General features: G+C 36.8%; 1 protein-coding gene across 1 annotated transcript in view; it reads left to right on the top strand.

Moving 5' to 3' along the window:
* LOC102189642 overlaps positions 1 to 22,446 on the top strand; it is a 247,782-nt gene that overhangs the window by 178,392 nt on the left and 46,944 nt on the right. Inside the window, 1 exon segment of the mRNA XM_018038501.1 lies at positions 4,286 to 4,445. Coding sequence (XP_017893990.1) covers positions 4,286 to 4,445 — 160 coding nt within the window.

Genomic DNA, 22,446 nt, shown 5'->3' with positions numbered 1-22,446 from the left:
TAAAATGTAAAATTTTTAGGCATACTGAACAGTTGTATTGCTCAAAAAATTAAAATTTTCAACCATCATCATGTAATGATGTATATTTCAATAGAATATCATACATTTTTAGCTTTTTATTAAAAACCAACCTAAAAAAATCTCAAAAGTTATACAGTGAAATTTATATTCATTTAGATTCATTAATCAATAGAATTTTTTTCCATATTTGCTTCTCTTTCTTTCATCCAATGTGATCCAATAGCTTCAACTTTATATAATTCAATCTGATATTTATACACACATGCCCAAAATGGCAAAAAAAAAAGGAAAAATATGTGTGTATATGTGTTATTTTTAATTATTCCAAAATAACAAACTTTTATAACTAAATATGATCATGAAAAGTTTATATTTATTAAATTGAAACTGTTTTATATTATCTTAACAGAATTATTCTCACATTCAGTTGGACTCTTTAACTTTCTAAAGAGAACCAAAAAAGTGAGTACTAGATGTTCAGAAACTTTGATCAGTGTGGATGGCATAAATATCCAAAAGGGATAAAACAGTGCACTTTTAGATAAATGTTATATTTCTTACTGATTATATTATCAAGTGGTTTACAGAATTATCAAAGTTCAATTTACTTTAGAATTTTATATACATTACCACAGACTATTTTCTCCTTGTTTGTATAAGCTGGCTCAGTAGACTCTTTGTGATCAACTATAGCCCTCCAGGCTCCTCTGTCCATGGGATTCTTCAGGTAAGAATACTGGAGTGGGTTGCCATTCCCTGCTCCACAGGATCTTCCTGATCAGGGATCAAATGCAGGTCTCCTGCATTGCAGGCAGATTCTTTACCATCTGAGCCACCAGGGAAGTCCATAGAGCTGAGAAATATGCTTTTCAAAACTAGTAAAGGTTGGTAAGTTGATTCATTATTAACTCATAGTGAAGTTTTCACTGGGAAATGACACTCAATGTGGCAAAAAAAGAATTTTAATTAAATGTAATTAAACCAGGGGCTTCCCTGGTGGCTCAGATTGTAAAGATTAGATTTGTTAATCAATAGAATTATTGATTAATTATGGTATACAAATGCTATACCAACTGGTAGAATTACCAACTTACCAACCTTTATTAGTTTTGGAAAGCATATTTCTCAGCTCTATGGACTTCCCTGGTGGCTCAGATGGTAAAGAATCTGCCTGCAACGCAGGAGACCTAGGTTTGATCCTTGGATCAGGAAGATCCCCTAGAGAAGAAAATGGCAACCTACTCCAGTATTCTTGCTGGAGAATTCCATGACAGAGGAGCCTGTCGGCCTACAGTCCGTGGGGTCACAAAGCGTCAGATACGATTGAGTGACTAACACACAAACTTCACATTGTTTCCACGTGGAAGCTGAGGTTCCCATATTTTGGTCACCTGACACAAACAGCTGGCTCATAGGAAAAGTCCCTGATGCTGGGAAAGATTGAGGGCAGAAAGAGAAGAGGGCATCAGAGGATGAGATGGCTGGATAGTATAACTGGTGCAACGACATGGACTTGGGCAAACTTCAGGAGATGGTATAGGAACAGGGAGGCCTGGTGTGCTGTGGTCCATGGGGTTGTGAAGAGTCAGAAATGACTGGGCGACTGAACAACATCAACCACAGCTTTTCATATTCCAGTGTGGCATTCTGTTCTCTGTTAAAGCATTTGTATACCATCCTGTAGATCCTGGCTTGAATGTTTTTTATAATCATTCTTTCACACAGAATGAAGAAGATATAAAAAGGAGACAGTCATTTCCTGGGCAAAAGGAACAGAAGCTAGCAGGAATAGGACTGTGATTCCTAATTAATTCAAAGTTAATTGCATTGTTGATAATCCTGCACTTAAAATCTTCATATAGAAAATGTTTATAGCAGCAAATTGACAGTAATTTAACTACATTAAATCTTACCACCATTAAAAGAAAAAGATGAATGTTACATTAAACAAGCTTAAGAGAATGGTAAAGACTAGTTCTTGTTTAACAAGACAACTAGCAAATCATTCAAATGGCCGACCTAGAATCTCCAAGCATGGGAAGAATAGCAGTTGCATTTCAAGATGGCACCAAGCCATATGGACCATCAGAGACACCGGGTGGCAGTTTTGCTTTTACAGTCATTTCTCAGTATCCATGGAGGACTGGTTGCAGAACACCTGTGGATGAGATGTTCAAGTCCCAGACTTCCCTGTTCATCCAGTGGTTAAGACTGTATGCTTCCAGTTCAGAAAGCATGGGTTTGATCCCTGTTTGAGGAACTAAGATATCACATGCCACTATATGGCCAAAGTTAAAAACAACAACAACAAAAATCCCCAAACAAAACAAACAAAAAAAGATGCTCAAGCCTTATAATCAGCTCTCCATATCCTGGGGTTCCACCTCCCAGGGTTCAGCGAACTACAGAATGCCAAGTGTGTATTGCCTTTGTGATACACCATAGGCTGAAGTCAGGGATGCAACAAGATAGGAAGGATGACTGAAAATGTATTAGAAAAAAATCTGTGTGGAAGCAGATCTGAACAATTCAAACCCATGTTGTTCAAGGGTCAAGTGTGCTTAAACTTATTTCTAGATTATGTAAATGCTATGTAAGTAGTTACTTGTATACTGCAAATTCAAGCTTTGCTTTTGGGAATTTTCTGGAATTTTTTTTCAAAATATTTCTAATCCCTGATTTGTTGAATATGTAGATGTAGAGTCTGGAGATACAGAATGCTGACTGTATTTCCACTTTGTGATGAATGAAAAATAGTTGGGGAGGTGGGAAAACACAGGTATCATATCTGACGGGAAGAGTCAAAACATCTATTATGCTATTTGGAAACAGTCAAGATAGAGGCAGTTATTTTTACTGAGGAGTCAGATGATGGAATAGAATGAACTCTGGAGTTAGTGCTGAGTTTAATTTCTCTCTCTGCTACTTAAAAACAGTCAGATAACTTTTTAATTTTAATATGTTAATATGTAAATAACGGTATTAAAGTAAGGCTAGATAACACAATGTATGTATTATAACCATTATAACAGGAAAGCAATACATTTAAATTTCATTTTCAAGTGCACTTAGAGCACAAGATAATTATCCTAATCATTGAAAGAAACTATTTAAAATTCTCCACTTTGTATAGAAATAATTTCCATGTGATCCTTAACTGGCTTTATAGTCCAGTTCATATTTTGGCATCTTGTATAAACTTACTTCTCGTATGTTTATTAACACTGTGATGCACTGGGGTTCTTGATCTGGCCTACAGAATGTTAGTGGCACAATTTTGTCCTTAAACTGGTTCCATGATGCACCAAGTGTCTGCTAAGTCACAGGATAAATATGATATTTCCCCAGAATTTTAATTTTACTTAAAGTTTTTCTTTCTTTTATTATTATTATTTTTTTGCCACACTACATGACATGCAAGGTCTTAGTTCCCTGACCAGGGATTGAACTCATAACCCCTGTAGTGGAAGCAAAGTGTCCTAACAACTGGACTGCCAGGGAATTCCTAAATTTTACTTATGCTTTTATAAAAACAAACATTATATTAAAACAAATATGTTGGTAAATTAGGGATAGAATACACATTTTCTCTTCTCTGAACTTAGAAGTACTTTGTGGAAAAGTTTTATAAGTATTGGCTTAATTAATGTTTATAATTCAGCTAAATGTTACCAGTGAAATATGAATGCTTTCAGTAAGATGCTTTGCTCTCACTTTATCAACATCACAAGAGAAATGTGCTTTTCTAAATGAATACTTGGAGCTGGTTTTAAAAATGGGAATGGATTAAATGAGTAGTTCAACAGGTTAGACGTTTCACCAGATTTGTCTATTTATGGATTCATATCGTAGAGCAAAACCTCTGTGCTAACTGAGCTGGTGACACGGCTCTAAAACCAACTCACTGAGGAAAAGTAAATCCCAGCTTAAATTTCCTTTGGCAAATCCCTCAGATTTGAACTAATTTAGGCACTCATATACAAATTAGTGACTAAATATTTCTCATTTTTCAACAGTCTATAACTTAGAATCAGACATCGTAAACTTCTAGGAGACAACTATAAAAAATCCCAAATTGTTGTTGGACTATGATGTTTAGCAGAGAAAATTATTAAATCACAAACAAATAATTTCTGAAAAAGAAGGGGGACTAGTGAATTAAATACGTAGAAATTTATAAAATAAAAAAATATTTAACATTTTTTGGGAAAAAGCAAACAATTATTTTGGGGAAAAAACAGATAAATGATTTTTTTTTTTTTAGATTGCACAATGATTCTTGGATATTAGACACATTTCAGCGCATCCACAGTGAAGAAAGCAAGTTCTTTATACCATATGATTTGGAGATTTCCAATCAGGAGCTAAGCTATATCATAAAAAGATCTGAGCAGTGGAGAGGATTCAATGGTGAGAGAAGGAAGGTGAGTTGGCTTGAAGTAGATTAGCATTTTCATTGCACAAAAGACACTCATTCTCTTAGCATACCAGCACGTTGTTAAATTTTCTCTCATTGTTCTCGAAACCATTGACTATTGCATATGATCGCTACCACTGTACAAATCCTGCCATTCCATTGTATATTGATGATTTTTTTTATTAGTTGAATTGAGGAGACACACCCATGTGGTCTGTATTGTCCAGCACTCTAATTTTCTTATAAAAATATTTGTTCACAACTGCTGTACATATATTGGGCAAGATGACACAAGGATTGTGAAGAATAAAAAAGAATGAGTTTCCACACATGACATGATCATCAACTTTCATGTGACTTTGAGTGAACAGGAGAGGGGAATATTATTTCCGCCTTTTTGCTGTGATGCCTTGTTAGCCAGTTCCCTAGATTAACTTCCTTCTTTTAGTACTAGTCTCCTTGCATTTTCATTGGCTCCATCAGCCTCTTCTGGTTAATGTCAGTGTCTCCTAGAGCTCTGTACTTGTGTCTTTTCCAGTGAGTCAGTTCTTCACATCAGGCGGTTGAAGTATTGGAGCATCAGCTTCAGCATCAGTCTTTCCAATGAACACCCAGGACTGATTTCCTTTAGGATGGACTGGTTGGTTCTCCTTGCAGTCCAAGGGATTCTCAAGAATCTTCTCTAGCACCGCAGTTCAAAGGCATCAATTCTTCTGTGCTCAGCCTTCTTTATAGTCCAACTCTCATATCCATACATGACTACTGGAAAAATAATAGCTTTGACTAGACAGACCTTTGTTGGCAAAGTAATGTCTCTGCTTTTAAATATGTTGTCTAGGTGGGTCATAGTTTTTCTTCTGAGGGGCAAGTGTCTTTTAATTTCATGGCTGCAGTCACCATCTTCAGTGATTTTGGAGCCGCAAAAAATAAAGTCTGTCACTGTTTTCATTATTTCCCCACTATTTGCCATGACGTGATGGGACTGCTTATTTAACTTATATGCAGAGTATGTCATGCGAAATGCCAGGCTGGATAAAGCACAAGCTGGAATTAAGATTGATGGAAGAAATATCAATAACCTCAGATACGCAGATGGTACCACCCTTATGGCAGATAGTGAAGAAGAACTGAAGAACCTCTTGATGAAAGTGAAAGAAGAGAGTGAAAAAGTTGGCTGAAAACTCAACATTCAAAAACTAAGATCATGGCATCTGGTCCCATCACTTCATGGCAAATGGATGGGGAAACAATGGAAACAGTGATAGACTTTATTTTCTTGGGCTCCAAAGTCACTGCAAATGGTGACTGCAGCCATGATATTAAAAGATGCCCTGCCCCTTGGAAGAAAAGCTATGAGCAACCTAGACTGCATATTAAAAAGCAGAGATGTTACTTTTCCAACAAAGGTCCATCTAGTCAAAGCTATGGGTTTTCCAGTGGTCATGTATGGATGTGAGAGTTGGACTATAAAGAAAGCTGAATGCTGAAGAATTGATGCTTTTGAACTGTGGTGTTGGAGAAGACTCCTGAGAGTCCCTTGGACTGCAAGGAGATCCAACCAGTCCATCCTAAAGGAAATCAGTCCTGAATATTCATTGGAAGGACTGATACTGAAGCTGAAGCTCCAATACTTTGGCCACCTAATGTGAAGAGCTGACTCATTAGAAAAGACCCTGATGCTGGGAAAGATTGAAGGCAGGAGAAGAAGAGGGCAACAGAGGTTAAGATGGTTGGATGGTATCACCAACATGATGAACATGAGTTTAAGGAGGCTCTGGGAGTTGATGATGGATGAGGAAGCCTGGCCTGCAGTCCATGAAGTTGCAAAGAGTCAGGCATGACTGAGCGACTGAACTGATGATGAGACTGGATGCCTTGATCTTAATTTTTTGAATGTTGAGTTTTAAGGCCACATTTTTACTCTCCTATCTCCCTTTCATCAAGAGGCTGTTGAGTTCATCTTCACTTTCTGCCATAAGGGTGGTGTCATCTGCATATCTGAGGTTATTGATATTTCTCCCAGCAATCCTGATTCTAGCCTGTGCTTCATCCAGCCTGGCATACAACTATTCAAGTACCACTTGGCAAAGTAATTATTCTCTTGGACTCCGTTTAAGTGTTTTCTTTGTGGAGCCTGCCAGGGGGAACCAACTCCTTTTTGCTAAAATTATCTGTTTTACTTGATCCTTCCAGCAAGGAAGGATCTAAGAATTAACTTTCCACCTGTCCCTCTAAGAATTAACTTTCCACCTGTCCCTCTTTCTGTTTAGACTAAAATCTTCTTGTGTAGTAAAGTGATATTTTCTCCAACTTTCTCTCCGCAATCTTTAACAGGTTGTGCAGAATATAGTACATTTTTATTGTCTATTTGTTCAATACATAAAAGAAAGTGTGCATAAACCACTGAATTATTAAACATATTTAGTCTCCCCATATAATAAATATAAAATTACCCCATTCTGTTCTCTACTTGATAGAAACCTAAACATTTGCTTAAAAAAAAATCCATATGGGTTTACTAATAATATACTCCATGTGTCTTGAATTCTGTTAATTTCATAATTAGTTTAACATTACAGCAGACATTTTGAGACCACTGTCCTTGACTTTACCATATATTCATTTTTACTTTACATATATACATTTTGGTTTCTTTTTAAATCCTTGACTAACAGTGTGCTTTTTAAAAGGCCAAAGTGAATGAAAAGATCCAAAAAATTAAGTGAAGTGTACTTTCTCTCTAGTATAATTTCAAAGTGTCTGAGGTAGGTAGAGTTCATTTTATTTCATCATTCGGTTTCACAATATGGAAGTTTAGGAATTTGGAAGCCATCCAACGTTGAGGATCAAAACGATTTGAGTTGAACAAGAGACTTCAGAGGAAAACAGAAAGTTATTTTATTACTTATTATTTTCATTTTCGTTAAAAAAGAGAAATAGAATTAAAGAGGGAGAGATGGGCAAAGGTGGGAAGAAGAAGAAGAAGGAAAAGAAGAGGCGAGTGAGGAAGGGAGGGGGAAATAAACAAATGTTCAGGTGCTGGCAGGGAAATTAAAGGAGATGGAAAAATTACTTAAAATTAGTATTTATTCCCTTCCTTGTTAAATGTCTTAGCTGACACATGATGGACAAGAGCAGAACTCAGGAAGAGTGTCACTGGAGGTTTGTCCATCAGGCTGACAGCACGCACATTCAATAGACCAGAGAAGAGACAATTTGATTACATGTAACAACAGCAAACAGTTTAATCAAAGACATTTGTATCTTAAGTAAACTATTTTGGCTTAGATTCTGTTGGGCCATTAAGAGAAGTTAAGACATGAAGATAAATGGCTGCTGAGCCTTTCGTGACATAGACTCAGCATGGATCAGTGATGAGACTCATAGAGATGTTTATGCAAATCGTTTGGAAATCTGTAGAGCACCTGTTATTTTCTGGGGGGCAGGTTACATTTGCTAGGTACACAGAAACATTCACCAAGTTGAATGGACAGACATATATATTTTATTTATCTCATCTCTTCCTGACTGGGTATTTGTGCCATGAAGCCTTTCTCTTCATTATGACTAATTTTGTGTGTTATTGTTCTTAACCTGTGTTATGCTTGCTTGCTTAGTTTATCTCAGTAGAGAAGCAAGGTAGCCCTATTGAATAATTGATATACTAATTTCAAGATGTTATACCAGTTTAATTGAAAGCAATCATCTATAGTCTAAAATGCTAAATTAAGAGTGGAATGGACATTTTAATATAAAAGTATTTCATGTAAGTAGTCTAGAATTCTTGTGCTTTAAAAATTTGATCTAGAGTCTTTGCCATCATGTTAGCTATTAAGCACGTGCTTCTCATTTTTATGCTCTGGATTAAAAATTGCCACATAAACGGACACTTTATAATATGGTTAATTTCCTTTTATTAAATTGATAAATGCAAAAGCAGAGAACACATTTAAAGTATGATGAGAATTTAGGATTATTGCATTTTATAATTTTTATGTTGTTCATACATATAATTTGTCATTTGTACAAAGACAGCCAGATGATAATTTCAAAGTATTTTAGCCATTTTTTTTTGAGAAGGAAAAGGTCACTTTCAGTAGTCAGAAAAGACATCATTCTATTAAACTAATTTGCCTACATGCAAATTTTGTCATTTTTACCTCATTAACTATTTATCATGGAGTAAAAAATATATATATTCATGAAGGGGCAGCTCCCAGCCTGATGGAGCTGGAACTAATATTTTGCAACTCTAATGATTTTTTGCATCCTTAATTAGATAGCATAAGGTTGATATGATTAGGTCAGGATGTAGTGTTTTTCATTAAAATACATTTTAGAAGCTGTATTCATAATCTGCCCTTGCAATTAAATAATGAGCCCATGAATTTAATATTATCGACCCAATTATTATCCCATGCAAACGTATACCTTTAATAAATTTGTGCCGTAGGACCTTCATTAGCAGCAGAAGAAATGATATTTCTAGGTACATAGATTGAAGGGCTATGGTTCAACTTATATAATAGTTTTAACCATATTGAGAAGCAAAACTTCCATACTTAGGAATGTAATTCCAAAGTGTGCCTTACTATTTGTTGAAGACTAATTTACATTGTAATTATTTTATTAAACAAACTACCACTTTAAAAGGGGCTGTTGAAGTTCATGAAAGTAGCAGGATGCCAGGCAGAGATGGAGAGTTAGGTCGGTGTGCATCGTGGGACAATGGAGTATATGTACACAGAGAGATGGACCCAGTCAAACAGAGAGATTGAAAGGCATGGCAGCTGAAGTGTCTGCTTCTTGAGTGCTGCATTATCTGGGAACTACCATATGCAATTAATGAAGATGAATATTCTTGTTGTCTGTTAGAATAGGTTTCATTAAGGGTTGCCTATACAATGGAAATGGCTCACCAGGTAAAGAAGCTGCGTGCGGAAAGGGGGTTGGATCTCTGGGTTGGGAAGATCCCCTGGAAAAGGAAATGGCAATCCACTCCAGTATTTTTGCCTGGAGAATCCTATGATCAGAGGAGCTTGGTGTGTTACAGTCCATAGGGTCTCAAGACTCAGACACGACTGAGCAATTAAGCACACACATACAATGGAAATATGTAAGATACATTGAGAAGAAGCTGCCGACTTCTTATAATGAATGCATACATACAGGGAACCACACAAAGAAACACATAGGATAAGAACCATGTTCCTTATTTTTGTGGAAGGGTTGCTATTTATCCACTACTTTCATGTAGGGACCACAACTGAGTTGTTTAGTTCATTCTTGATGAAATTCTATTCTGAAGGTCTATACATTTTATAATTTTAAATAAAATTTAATAATTTTAATAATTTATAATTTATGCTTACTATAAGTGATAACACAAACATGTAAATTATTATAAATTTATTTATTATATTATTATATTATATCATTTATAATTAAATAAAATATTTAATGATTTCAATAAATCAAATTTATAATGATTTAATTAAAATTATAGCATTTTAAATTTAATATGAATTTATATATATGAATTTATATAATTTATATTTCTAATCATAAATAAATTATAATTATTATAGATTCTATACAATTTATAACAAAAGATGATTAAGAGAAGCTGAACCTACAATTACTGATGAACTATGTACGCAGGGAGGCGAAACTAAGAATGGTTATCAATACAGCAAATTGCGAGTATTGTGTCATGCATGGTATGACTGCCGTGTTTTCCTAGAGGTGTTACTCAGTTCTGCTTGGGGAATACAGCCAGGGAGTGGGGGCAAAGCTTTGATCTGGGTCATAAATTGCAAAGTGGCAGTACACAGAAAAATTGGAAGCATGTTGATGGGGATTTGAGGTGGAGGCACTTGATTTTTCCATGCAAAAGTCTGTATTGAGAATCAGTCCTTGCAATTAAACAAGGAGCCCATGAATTGAATATTTTCAACCCAATTATCTCTTAGAAAAAGGAGACAGTGAGTTGAGGTATAGTGATAGAAATACCAAGCAAGTCTGAAAACTGAAAGCAGTTTGTTTTGGCTGGAACAAAGATCAGAAGGACAGAAAAGGAGAGAGATCAACGTGGAGAGGCAGACTGGAAACGAGGAAAGTACACAATAGACTGTATATTTATTAATACCATGGGCAGTAGAAAGCCATTGAAAGTTTTAGTAAAAAGAAGTAACGCATTTGGTTAAGACTTTGAGTTGCCTTTGCACTGACTTTTATATAACTGCTTATTTTAGAGCTCTAACTAATACTTCTGCCTCTTGGAAAATAAATAGTTTAATGCACTCTAATTCATGCTTCCATTTTCCAACAGTAAGAGTTGTTTATTCATGAGAGGTCTAAATGATCCTTGACATCCTCTGTCCGATTCAGTTCCATAGTCACTTATGGATTGTGTTCTTGTGTTCATGTTCAGCGTCCTGACCTGTAGCTGAGGGACAATGGACAGTCTCTGAGCATTTTACAAGCTTGGTGGGGACTTGAAAGTAGGTGAGGGTAAGTAAAAACTGATATTGGAGCTAGCCAGATATGAAATTAGGGATGTCAAGTGGAAGTGGAAACCAAGAATCAAACTGAATCCAAAATGGTGGGTGACAGAGTGGTGACTAACCCAGGAGCCTTGCATCTTCTGGTTCCAAGCACAAACAGGCTTCTTTGAGTCTAGGAGGTGGGGAGTAGGGCCTAACTCAATGGGAGCTGAAGAGCATCCTCACGCCTGAAAGCAGGAGAAAAAAAGGATGGGCTCTGAAATCACTGACATGTGACATTCTAGTCCCCAACTGAGATCCCAGCAAACTTCGGTACCCATGGGAGCCCTTACTTCCAACCATCTGAAAGGCTTTTTGCACTAAGTGTCAGGCACCGAATTAAATATCCACAAGTGAAAAATAAGCATCTTAGGGTCTGGAATGGAATCCTTAGTGAGAGACATACAGCAATGAGAAGAGTAAATGACCTGGGCTTTGATGGGGGTCAGAGTACTGGGTGCCCAAAGCATTGCTGCTTTCGGAAAAAAATTATTTTTCTTTCTTTCTTTAGGGACTTGAGTGAATACAGCTTACAAATATGCCTAAATTATCATAAATAAACAGGCTTCTGCTCAGTAATGAAATATCTATTCTGAACTCCATCTCCAGGGGTGTTTTCTTCTTGTATTGAGCAAATTCCAAGTTCCGAAGAAGCATGAAGACAGTTATCTTTTAAAGGTTTTAATATAAATGTGGACTATAATTAGAACCACCCACATCATATAAATTCTAATTCTTGGGCAATAAAAAGATTAGTATTGATTTAATTTGAAAATATAAACTTTAGCTACAGTTTGACATAGATGTATATAAATCACATATATATGTGTACATATATATATATCACATATATATGTGTGTATATATATATATATATCATTGGAAGAAAACTTATGACCAACCTAGATAGCATATTCAAAAGCAGAGACATTACTTTGCCAACAAAGGTCCGTCTAGTCAAGGCTATGGTTTTTCCAGTGGTCATGTATGGATGTGAGAGTTAGACCTTGAAGAAAGCTGAGTGCCAAAGAATTGATGCTTTTGAACTGTGGTGTTGGAGAAGACCCTTAAGAGTCCCTTGGACTGCAAGGAGATCCAACCAGTCCATTCTGAAGGAGATCAGCCCTGGGATTTCTTTGGAAGGAATGATGCTGAAGCTGAAACTCCAGTACTTTGGCCACTTCATGCGAAGAGTTGACTCATTGGAAAAGACTCTGATGCTGGGAGGGATTGGGGGCAGGAGTAGAAGGGGACGACAGAGGATGAGATGGCTGGATGGTATGACGGATTTGATGGACGTGAGTCTGAGTGAGCTCCGGGAGTTGGTGATGGACAGGGAGGCCTGGTGTGCTGCGATTCATGGGGTCGCAAAGAGTCGGACATGACTGAGCAACTGAACTGAAATGAACTGAACTGAACTGATACATGAAGATGATTTAAAAAATGTATATGACAACTGATATTTTTCTTTGGCTTTGTTTTTAAAGTCATAGTAAACAAGGGGCAGAGGAAAAGTGTCCTTGTTGGTATGGTGGTTTGGTTAATTGATAGACATTTCTCCCTTGATCTTTTTTTATCTCTGAACTTCTGGGATGTTTGTTTCTAACTTACCCAATAAATATATCGTTAAACTTTTGAAAGGTCATTTGAGCATGGAGAGATTGATCTCTTCCATAAAATGAAAATGATAAAGACAAAAGAAAGCAATAATGAGAGCTTTCTGAAGATTCCTCAAATGTTTGTGCTTTAAGATAGACAGACTTATTTTACATTTTGCTAAGTACTTTCCCCCTTGTTTCTAAAATCATTTCTATTTGAAGTGAAGTGTAATCCATATGTTTTTCATTCATTAACACTTAATTTGTTAGCCTCCTTTTACTAGAGTGCTATATAGCAGGCCTTTTCATCTTTTTATAAGCTTATTTTCCTCAGACACAGGAAATCAAGTTTTTCTAAGAGTAAACAAGCTTCAACTCAAAGGGACATGACAGAGTTAAAGCACCTATTAGCTTTGAACTACTTCTGTACTCAGTATGCAAATTTCTTCTTTCCCAATCCCTATGAATCCGACATATTTGTCATTAAACTGAGACACAATACACAGCTTTCTGTTTTCTAACTTACTGAATTTTCCAACTATCTTACTCTAATTTCTCTTCATGATAAAGCAGCCAACCGCTAACATATTAATGAAGAAGTCATTAGTGATCATTATTTAATTGCCATATTAGTATTTATTCTTATTAATAATGCAGGAGCTACTTATCTTTTAACAATTATGTGGTGGGAAATTAAATTTCATGTAAAGTGTTAAACAATGTCATTTTCTTTTATCTTCAGAAGTATAATGTTCTTTACCAGGAAAATGAAAATCAAATACTTTTTCACATTTTAGTGTTTTTTAAGAAACAAGTTTTCCAATATTACTTGCATTAGTACAGGCTTTAGTGACGCTATTAATAAAGTACAACTCCATCAAAATACAAATAGTATTTCTATAAAATAGCAAAACAGTCTTTGCTATTCCTACTTGTTCCTGTTAGATATTCTGTTTTTTATAGGGTGTTCTCTGGATTTTAACAGTCACAAGGCTCAGATCAATTAGTATTGCAAAAATGTCACCACAGCATTGCTACTTGTTCAGACAAATCATTTGTTTGACTGTGAACACTTGCATTTTGGTAGATCACAGATAGTTTAAAAAATAATTCTTAGAATGTAAGTAATGTTTTCTTAAGAATGAAAGGAGCATATAAATAGCTATTCCTGTGAGTCAGTCCCTAATGTCAAGCAGTTTACAAGCTGGTTCATTTAATTCTCAAAGCAAACATAAGGGGTTGTCATTGCGCTCATTTTACAGGTGAGAAAACCGAGACTCAGAGAGATGAAGTGATTTTATCCATCCATTCACTGGTTCACCACTTTTTTATTGATTATCTTCTTAGGAAGTACGTACTTTTCTTAGGAGCAAGTGAAAGTAAGATAAAACGATATCTCTTCCCTTGTGGTCCAGTAAGGAAGATAAATAAAGTGAAAATGTAATAATAATACAGTAAGATAAGGGAATAATAGAGCTATTTGCTGGATAGTATTGTGGTACCTTGAACAAAGATAGTATTGACCCATTTGAAAGGGGCATTGAAGACCTCATACTTAGAAGACGTTTGAAATAGGGATTAAGATGGAGAGTAGTCCAAGGACAAATTGATCACCAAAAGCAAGGATGATGCAAGCAGGGGATAAACAGTCATGATATTTTGGAGCACAGAAAAGACTTTAGCAGATACAGGCAATAGGGAGCACTAAGACTGGATAAACAGGCAAGAAATAGACTCATATTGTTTTAGTATCTCTCTTCCTATGTCCATTCCAAAACCACCATTCCCAGTAATTCAATACGAACTGGTAGAAACATGACCCATGGAAGACTGTAAAGTCACAAGTTACAAAGGCATACATAAAATTGTCCAAGGGGTGATATCTTTTGTTGATCTTTGTGCTTTTATAAATTTCCTATTAGTTTTCATGATTATTTTCACAACTAAGCAAAAAAAAAAAAATAAAAAGACCTATAAAGATTCTCTTTGAAAGGAAGAAGCATAATTTAAAATCCTTTACAAGCCACCATCTCGTACTATTCAGGAACATCCATTCCGCAGAAAGAATATGCAAGGAACAAAATCTGCTTATCAGGTTATGCTCAGAAACAGGGGTTTTGGCCATGACGGTCTGTCTGCTTCATTGTGGCCTTATGATCTATCTTCAGACAGAGAGGAAAGAAAATGCCAGACAGCATCAGCGCTGTAAGAACAGTAGGTCCATGTTTACAGCGTGTCTCTTGGTCCATTCTGAGGGATATCTTTCCAGGCTTGATGAAACGTGCATGGTGCTTCCTTTGGTGGCAGAACCCGGTGACACTTTGGTTTCCCCTGATGTGACTCGGTGGGTGGTTTCTCCGGGTCCACGTTGCCTCCTTTCCAATTAAGAATGCAGTTTGGTGGCCATCGTCACTGCCAGCAGCCGCAGTTGTGCTGTGCCTTGATTAGGTTCTAAAACACAGCTAAGCTGCTGTGACTGTTCCGGCTGTATTTTTGGCAGCATCAGCGTTGCAATGCGGGCTCCAAGTGACGCACAAGCCGTCAACATGCAGCTCCTGCTTTCCAGCTGGTCCCGTGGCCTCTTCTCAGGCAAGCCAGCGGAAAAGCTCTCGTTGTCAGTCTGCAGCCTGTCTCCGGGTTGATCTATTACTCAGCCCTTTGCTTTAGAAACCTGCTTATTTTTAATTTCTTGCTATGAAAGGTATATTTCTGGGTGTTTTTTTTGGCAAATATTTCATGATATATTAAATAAAGTCTGTCTTTTCTGAAAGTTGGATCCTTCTAGATTGCCTTCAAATCTTTTTTTTCTTTTTTTCTTTCATATTTTCAGGCCTCTTCGAATTATCTCTAGTCACATATAAAATTGTGTACAATAAGCTTTTTTTTTTTCTTTAGGATGAAATGAGATAATTTTTTAAAACAAGTAAATCTTCAGATTTTAAAAAAATTTGGAATTTTTATAGTTTTAAGTATTGTAAAGTCTGAAGGGAAAGAAAGACAAGAGAATCTAAGAAAGGAAGCTATTCTTTATGAAGAGGGAATTGGTTCCAAACTCTGCACAGTCTGCTTGGGAAAACAGTTGCAATCTAATCAATAACAGTGGCTCTGAGACATGCCCCATGCGCATTGCTTCACATGGTGCCATTTCTTTGCATTGTGTATTACCAAAGGAATTTTCAAATATGCAACCCAAATTGTACCTGTTGATAATTTCTTTCAATGTGTAGACCCTTTAAAAAATCTGTCCTTCTCATCTCTTAATTTCCATCTTATGCCATATTGCCCTAGGAATAAGCCAAAATGCCTTTTACAGGCATTCTTCCACACCCCTTAAAATATAGTTAAGAACTTCACAGTGGTTGGCAGACCAGACTATAATATGATAAGCATAGAGTTAAGTAATGAAAATCTTATTTCATTGTTTTAAAATATATTTACTCTTTAAGTGGGTAAAATACACTTTAAAATCTTTATTAAGAGGCAATTTACATACCTTCATGTCCACTCATTTAAATTGCCCAGAGCAGTGTTCTCTCTCATGTTTACAGAGAAAGCTAATTTCAGAATATTTTCATCATCTCAAACACTGTCATGGAAATGGAAACATTGGTTTAAAAATAGAGCTCATAGAACTTGAGATTGCTGGGAATATATATGTATATATACATATATATTTTGGATTCCATTTTAAGGAACAAAGTTCCAGATACTTAAGGTGTGCAGGGGAGATCTGGGTTGATTCCAGAGAGTTCAACCTTATATAACCCTCTTGGTACATGGATCTTTGCTTTTCCTCAGATGTACACTTAACATTTCTAGCTCTAGGCTTTTGGCATCTTTGGGTCTTCTCTTGTTTGGCTGGATGCCAAGGCTTGATAAGCAGGAGTCACTCTCCTATAAATCCCTGACTTTTCAGGTAGATTCCATGGTGACAAAATATTACTGCTGCTCCCTCATCTCTTTTAAGAAATCAAACTACTGCATAGATTATTTGGATTCTCAGAATTTAGAAATTACTCCATATGTACACATAATCTATATTCTCTTTTATAATATGAAAATCCAAGCATTCTTTCTTTCTTTCCCCCTAAGATTTTTTTTAAGGCATTTTAGAGCAACATAGCCTAGAGGATTTTGACCCCAAGGTTCAATTATAAATGCCAAAAAATGTTATTAGTAGTAATAGTTTTTGTTTTTTCTTGAGCCTCATACAATGCTGATGAGTCTATACCATGCCACCACATAAGGAGACTTGACATTACAGATCATCAGGGCTGAAAAATAATTGGTTCTGTTACGATAACAGTGCTTTTCGGAGAGTCATTTTATTTGTTATAGCTTCAGGGTCATTCCAAATATCAAAATTTTGTTAGGATTTTTTTTTCTTTTCCTAGAGAAATGTCGAACAATTTGTCCTGTAACAGACATATTCACTATGTGTAAATGATGGTGGGGACTGACACAGGGAGTGGTGGAATACCATCTTCTTCATCACCACACCTGGAAGGGAGTTGTTGTTTTCTGCAGTCCTTAAACAGACAAACGATGTCCCCCGAGTCCAAGAAGAGTCGTGAAGGAGCGTTGCACTCTCCTGAAAAATTTGCTACAACTCATGAACGCTTCATTGTCATAAACTAATGTAGTTGATCATCTTCAAGATGGTTTCCCATGTTCAGGAATAAATACTGCCTCTCTTTTTGTCTTCTTTTTTTCTCAGTTTCTCCTAGATCCTTTGTGTCTATCAAGAAATCTGCTGAGATGTCGCGGAAGGAAAGTCTGTCACCTAGGGGTTGGAATAAATAGAAGTGAACCTTCAGAGTTTCTGTCCCATTTGCAGTGCTAATTATTTTTGGTTCTTGTTGTCAGGACACGCTGCATATACTATATTGTGCACCCTGACTTAGCTTACAGTGTAATTCATTTGCCTACTCTTCACCAGGAAAAGTTCATATCCCATGTCAGCTCTACAAGTAAAATATGACATTCAATTGTTCAGGAAACACCACCGATTCTCAGGTTTGCTGTTTTGTTTTGGTATAAGGATGTGTGCGTGCATGCTCAGTTGTGTCCGACTCTTTGCGACCCTATGGGATTGGGATCTTCCTGACCCAGGGATAGAAGCTGCGTCTCTTGAGTCTCCTGCATTGCAGGCAAATTTTTTACTCCTGAGCTACCGGGGAAGCCCTGTAGGAATATGGGATCCCTACAACAAATAGATTCGTGTCTATTTTATGTATTGAATTCACAGAAAAGGTAAATCACCCCTTCTCTGCATGAATCAATATTAGAGAAAAGTTTAACACAATTCACCTAACAGTTTGAAAGTGAAAGTGGAAAGTGGAAGTTGCTCAGTTTTGTCCGACTCTTTGAATACTGGAGTGGGTAGCCTTTCCCTTCTCCAGGGCATCTTCCCAACACAGCGATAGTTTCAGCCATCTCATCCTCTGTCGTCCCCTTCTCCTCCTGCCCCTAATCCCTCCCAGTCTCATAGTCTTTTCAAATGAGTCAACCCTTCACATGAGGTGGCCAAAGTACTGGAGTTTCAGCTTTAGCATCATTCCTTCCAAAGAAATCCCAGGGCTGATCTCCTTCAGAATGGACTGGTTGGATCTCTTTGCAGTCCAAGGGACTCTCAAGAGTCTTTTCCAACACCACAGTTCCATAGCATCAATTCTTCGGCACTCAGCTTTCTTCACAGTCCAACTCTCACATCCATACATGACCACAGGAAAAACCATAGCCTTGACTAGACGGACCTTTGTTGGCAAAGTAATGTCTCTGCTTTTGAATATGCTATCTAGGTTGGTCATAACTTTTCTTCCAAGGAGTAAGCATCTTTTAATTTCATGGCTGCAGTCACCATCTTGATGAAAGTGAAAGAGGAGAGTGAAAAAGTTGGCTTAAAGCTTAACATTCAGAAAACGAAAATCATGGCATCTGGTCCCATCACTTCATGGGAAATAGACGGAGAAACAGTGGAAACAGTGTCAGAGATAGTTTAGGTGGTGTTACTCCTTCCTTCCTTCCTTCTTTCTTTTCTTCATTCCCTCCTTTCCTCTCTTCCTTTCTGTCTTCATTCTTTGAAACATTCTGTACATAGCCACTTTCTTATTGTTGGGCGGAAACCAAAGACACAACACAAAACCCTTATGTATAAGCCCTGTGTAAGCCAGTCTACCATGATGATGTTGGTGACAGCTACTCTTCCTTTGAAATGATCCTGTCAACCGCTACTCTTCCCCACATTCAATATTCAGGAAAATTGCCACGAGTAAATTTTTAAAGAGGAATATCATAAAGAAACATGGTAGCACTAGCTAAACAATCGAATTGAAGCACTTTTTATTAACTCTATCTTCCAACCTCCAGACTTAGCCAAAGCTGTCATTTCTGAATATGCATTGCAATGGTGGAAGAGGCTTTTGTATTTAAATTTTTTGTTAAGCCTAATCTTTATGAGTTTATTGGCTTCACAAATGATAGTCTGTTCAAATTGGTTTTTTATTAATAGATCTATCAAAAGGGGAATAAATAGGATTTTCATGTGTTTAAAAAACACAGAGATGCTCAGTGTTTCTTTATGTGATTCTTCTGTGTTGTTTTTTATGAAGTGTTCCCCAGCCCCAACTAAATTTATACTTGCATCCCAGTGATTAATGAAGTACAACAAATTTTGCTGTTAGGTAATTAGAATGGAAGGGAATGTTTATACCTGCCTTGACTCTGGGTGAAGAATCATCTTATGTTATAAGAGTGTTATACAAATATATAGATGAGACTATTGTTTCAAAAGTCACAGTTTGGACAGATGATCATAAGAAAACAAAAGTTCTCTAGAGAAGAATATACCTTTCCCTTGGCTTGTTTGTTATTATTTTTAACCCCAAAGATTTTACTTCTATGATGAAAAAGTTCTTTAAATATCCTTGAAAATATAATCAAATTGTAGATTTTCACTGAAAATATTAAAAAGAAAGATACTATATCATGTTAGCATCATACATTAGGATCTTTAACACATTGTCAGGATTATTTTGTTTGTTCCTTAGAGAAGCTCTGAGGTAATAAGATCAGACAATTCCACAGGTGAGGGAAATTAGTGAGACAGCAAGATGACTTGTCCATCATAATAAATGTCACATCCCAGGGCTAAAATCTGGAATGTTTCACCAGGCATGATCTTTGCAAGTATCAGAATGTTTCAGGAAAGGGATGAAAACTTCCTGTATAAGAATATTTTTGTCTTTACTTTAACATTTTAAACAAATAATGTATAAGTAGGTTATATACCACTTGCCCTCAATATGTAATTTAGAAATGATAAATGGTAAGAGGACCTCTATGAGATATTCAACCCAGGAATCCCAGCTTATCTGCCAAGACATCAAGAGTCAAGAGTTAGGGAATGAGTTTTTCTGTTTTTTATTCGATGCCAACTCAGAATTGCAGTATTATTCTGCAAACTCTGATAGGGTGCAGAACATGCTTCTACTGGTAAGATCTAGTAAAAGAATACTTGGAAGATCTTAATGAAGCCTTCAGGTAGGAAGACTTTTCCAGATCATAGAAGACCACTTCAAGTCCAGAATTCAGGAACATCTTTTTACCTGAATCCTGTAATTTTAATGGATAAAGATTTCCAAGTCATATTAATACTTCATGCATCTCAACATATTTAGGTAGATGATGACAATAATAAAGATATCTTCCTGAAACAAAATGTCTTAGAAAGTAGACTAAAATATGTTATTTTGCTCACAAAGAGCTAATGATAAGACTGAGACTTAAGAATGGCCAGTTCTGCGTGAAGTAAGTAAATCAATCCAAGCAGTTACTGGGCTTCACTGCTGTCATTCAAACAGATTCACTGTCTGGACAAGTACATCATCCCAACAAGGAAGACATTGGAAGGTAACATATCTCCCAAAACAGACTTGAGAATCTGAGTAGTAGACAGTAGATCCTTTCTCTCTTGGCCTCGCTTTCAAGTTTCTCTTGGGTTGGTGAAGAAAAATGTGTAGCATAAAAATGTAGTCGGTGCGTTTTAAGGTCCAAGGAAGAAACAGCCATGAAAATGCGTGAAATTACCCGGTGCATCTGTTTTCAGCCCGTTTACCTTTAAATATGGAAGAGGATCCTTTAACATAGTGGTATTTTTACTCCTTTCTCAATAACCTCCTTTAGTCTCTCACCCTCAGATATCACCAAAAATGTGTAACCCAAGTCAAAATTGCTTGCTGAAGGACTTCCCTGATGGTGGAAGACTTCATGCTTCCACTGCAGGGAGCAAGGTTTGGTCCCTGGTCAGAGAACCAAGATTCTGCATGCCACACTTGTGGCCAAAAGATTAAAAAAATTGCTTGTAGATTCAATATGTGCACCTTAGCCCACTTCTGAGCAGGAGACACCACTAATTCCCCCTTTTTATATGTTGTTCAGTCGCTCAGTCGTGTCCAACTCTTTGCAACCCCATGGACTGCAGCACACCAGGCTTCTCTGTCCTTCACCATCTCCCAGAGTTTGCTCAAACTCATGTCCATTGAGTCAGTGATGCCATCCAACCATCTCATCTTCTGTCATCCCCTCCTTCTCTCTTTCCCAGCATCAGGGTCTTCTGCAATGAGTTGACTGTTTGCATCAGGTAGCCAGAGTATTGGAGCTTCAGCTTCAACATCAGTCCTTCCAATGAATATTCAGGGTATAAATGTATATAAAATATCATAATTGTCATCCCTTAAGTGGTTTCCCTCACCCCATATTGTTCAAGGTTTTTAGAGTATTTACAGACATCACATGGTTATTTATTTGTTTGTTCTGCCACAACCAGTGATTTCCTGGCCAAATGTCTTTGAGTTTCTCTCCCGTGGATCTTATTTCTTCTGCTGTTTCTTCACCATGACAACACATCCTCTCACTGCTCTCTCTCTTTCTTACACACACACACACACACACACACACACACACACACACACACACTCGGCCCCTTTGAGTGAGTGTTCCCTCCTTCTCTCCCCCCTTATACTGTCTCCTTAATTCCACTCAGTATAAATCACTGCATAAGGTACAGGACTGAAGACCTGGGAGCCCCAAACCCCTGCTGTTAAACACAGGTTTATAGACTTGTTATTTTCATTACTGCTTTATAAATGACAGTGTTTGAAGCAATGTGTAGGTTAAGTAAGAGAACGCCGAGGATTTCCATTGCTTGGATGTTTGGAAGCTATGGTGTTGAAAAGCACATGTGAGCTTTTGTATGTAGAAGAATCATACTTGAAAGAAATTAGCACAGCTTTCAAGATTCAATTTGAATTTAAGGACGCTTCACTGCAAGCGTAGATGACAATGTTGTAAGTCTGTATATTACTGAATTTTGAGCAAGAAGTTGAAGTCCTGACATAGTAGGTTGAAAAGAACTGGTGCAAAAAGGAGAAAGAACATTTTCAGACTTAGTTTAGAATTTGTGTCTATGTTTAGGCTTTCTTGCTTATTTATCACTAAATCACATGTATTTTCTTTTATTGAATGGCAATATTCTCTTATAGGAAGAAGGAAAATTACTTGATTTTTATAATTTGTGATTGTGGACTCTCTTGGATATCTTCTTTAAGTCATTTGATATAAATGAATGTGACTGTGAATATCACCATTTATATTATAAGATTCATCCAGGGCGTATTGTATTACTTCCTTTTATAAAGTTTAGTATTTAACCTGGAATGCTTTTATATCCTCCAATTAAAGAATGTCTTCTCCAGCTAAGAGCTTCCCAGGTGACTCAGCAGTAAAGTATCTGCTGCCAATACAGGAGACGGGGGTTCGATCCCTGGGTTCAGGAAGATCCTCTGGAGAAGGAAATGGCAACCCA

The sequence above is a fragment of the Capra hircus genome, chromosome 23, assembly GCF_001704415.2.
Source record: "Capra hircus breed San Clemente chromosome 23, ASM170441v1, whole genome shotgun sequence".
NCBI classification, from domain to species: domain Eukaryota; kingdom Metazoa; phylum Chordata; class Mammalia; order Artiodactyla; family Bovidae; genus Capra; species Capra hircus.
This window is presented reverse-complemented; position numbering and strand designations above follow the sequence as displayed.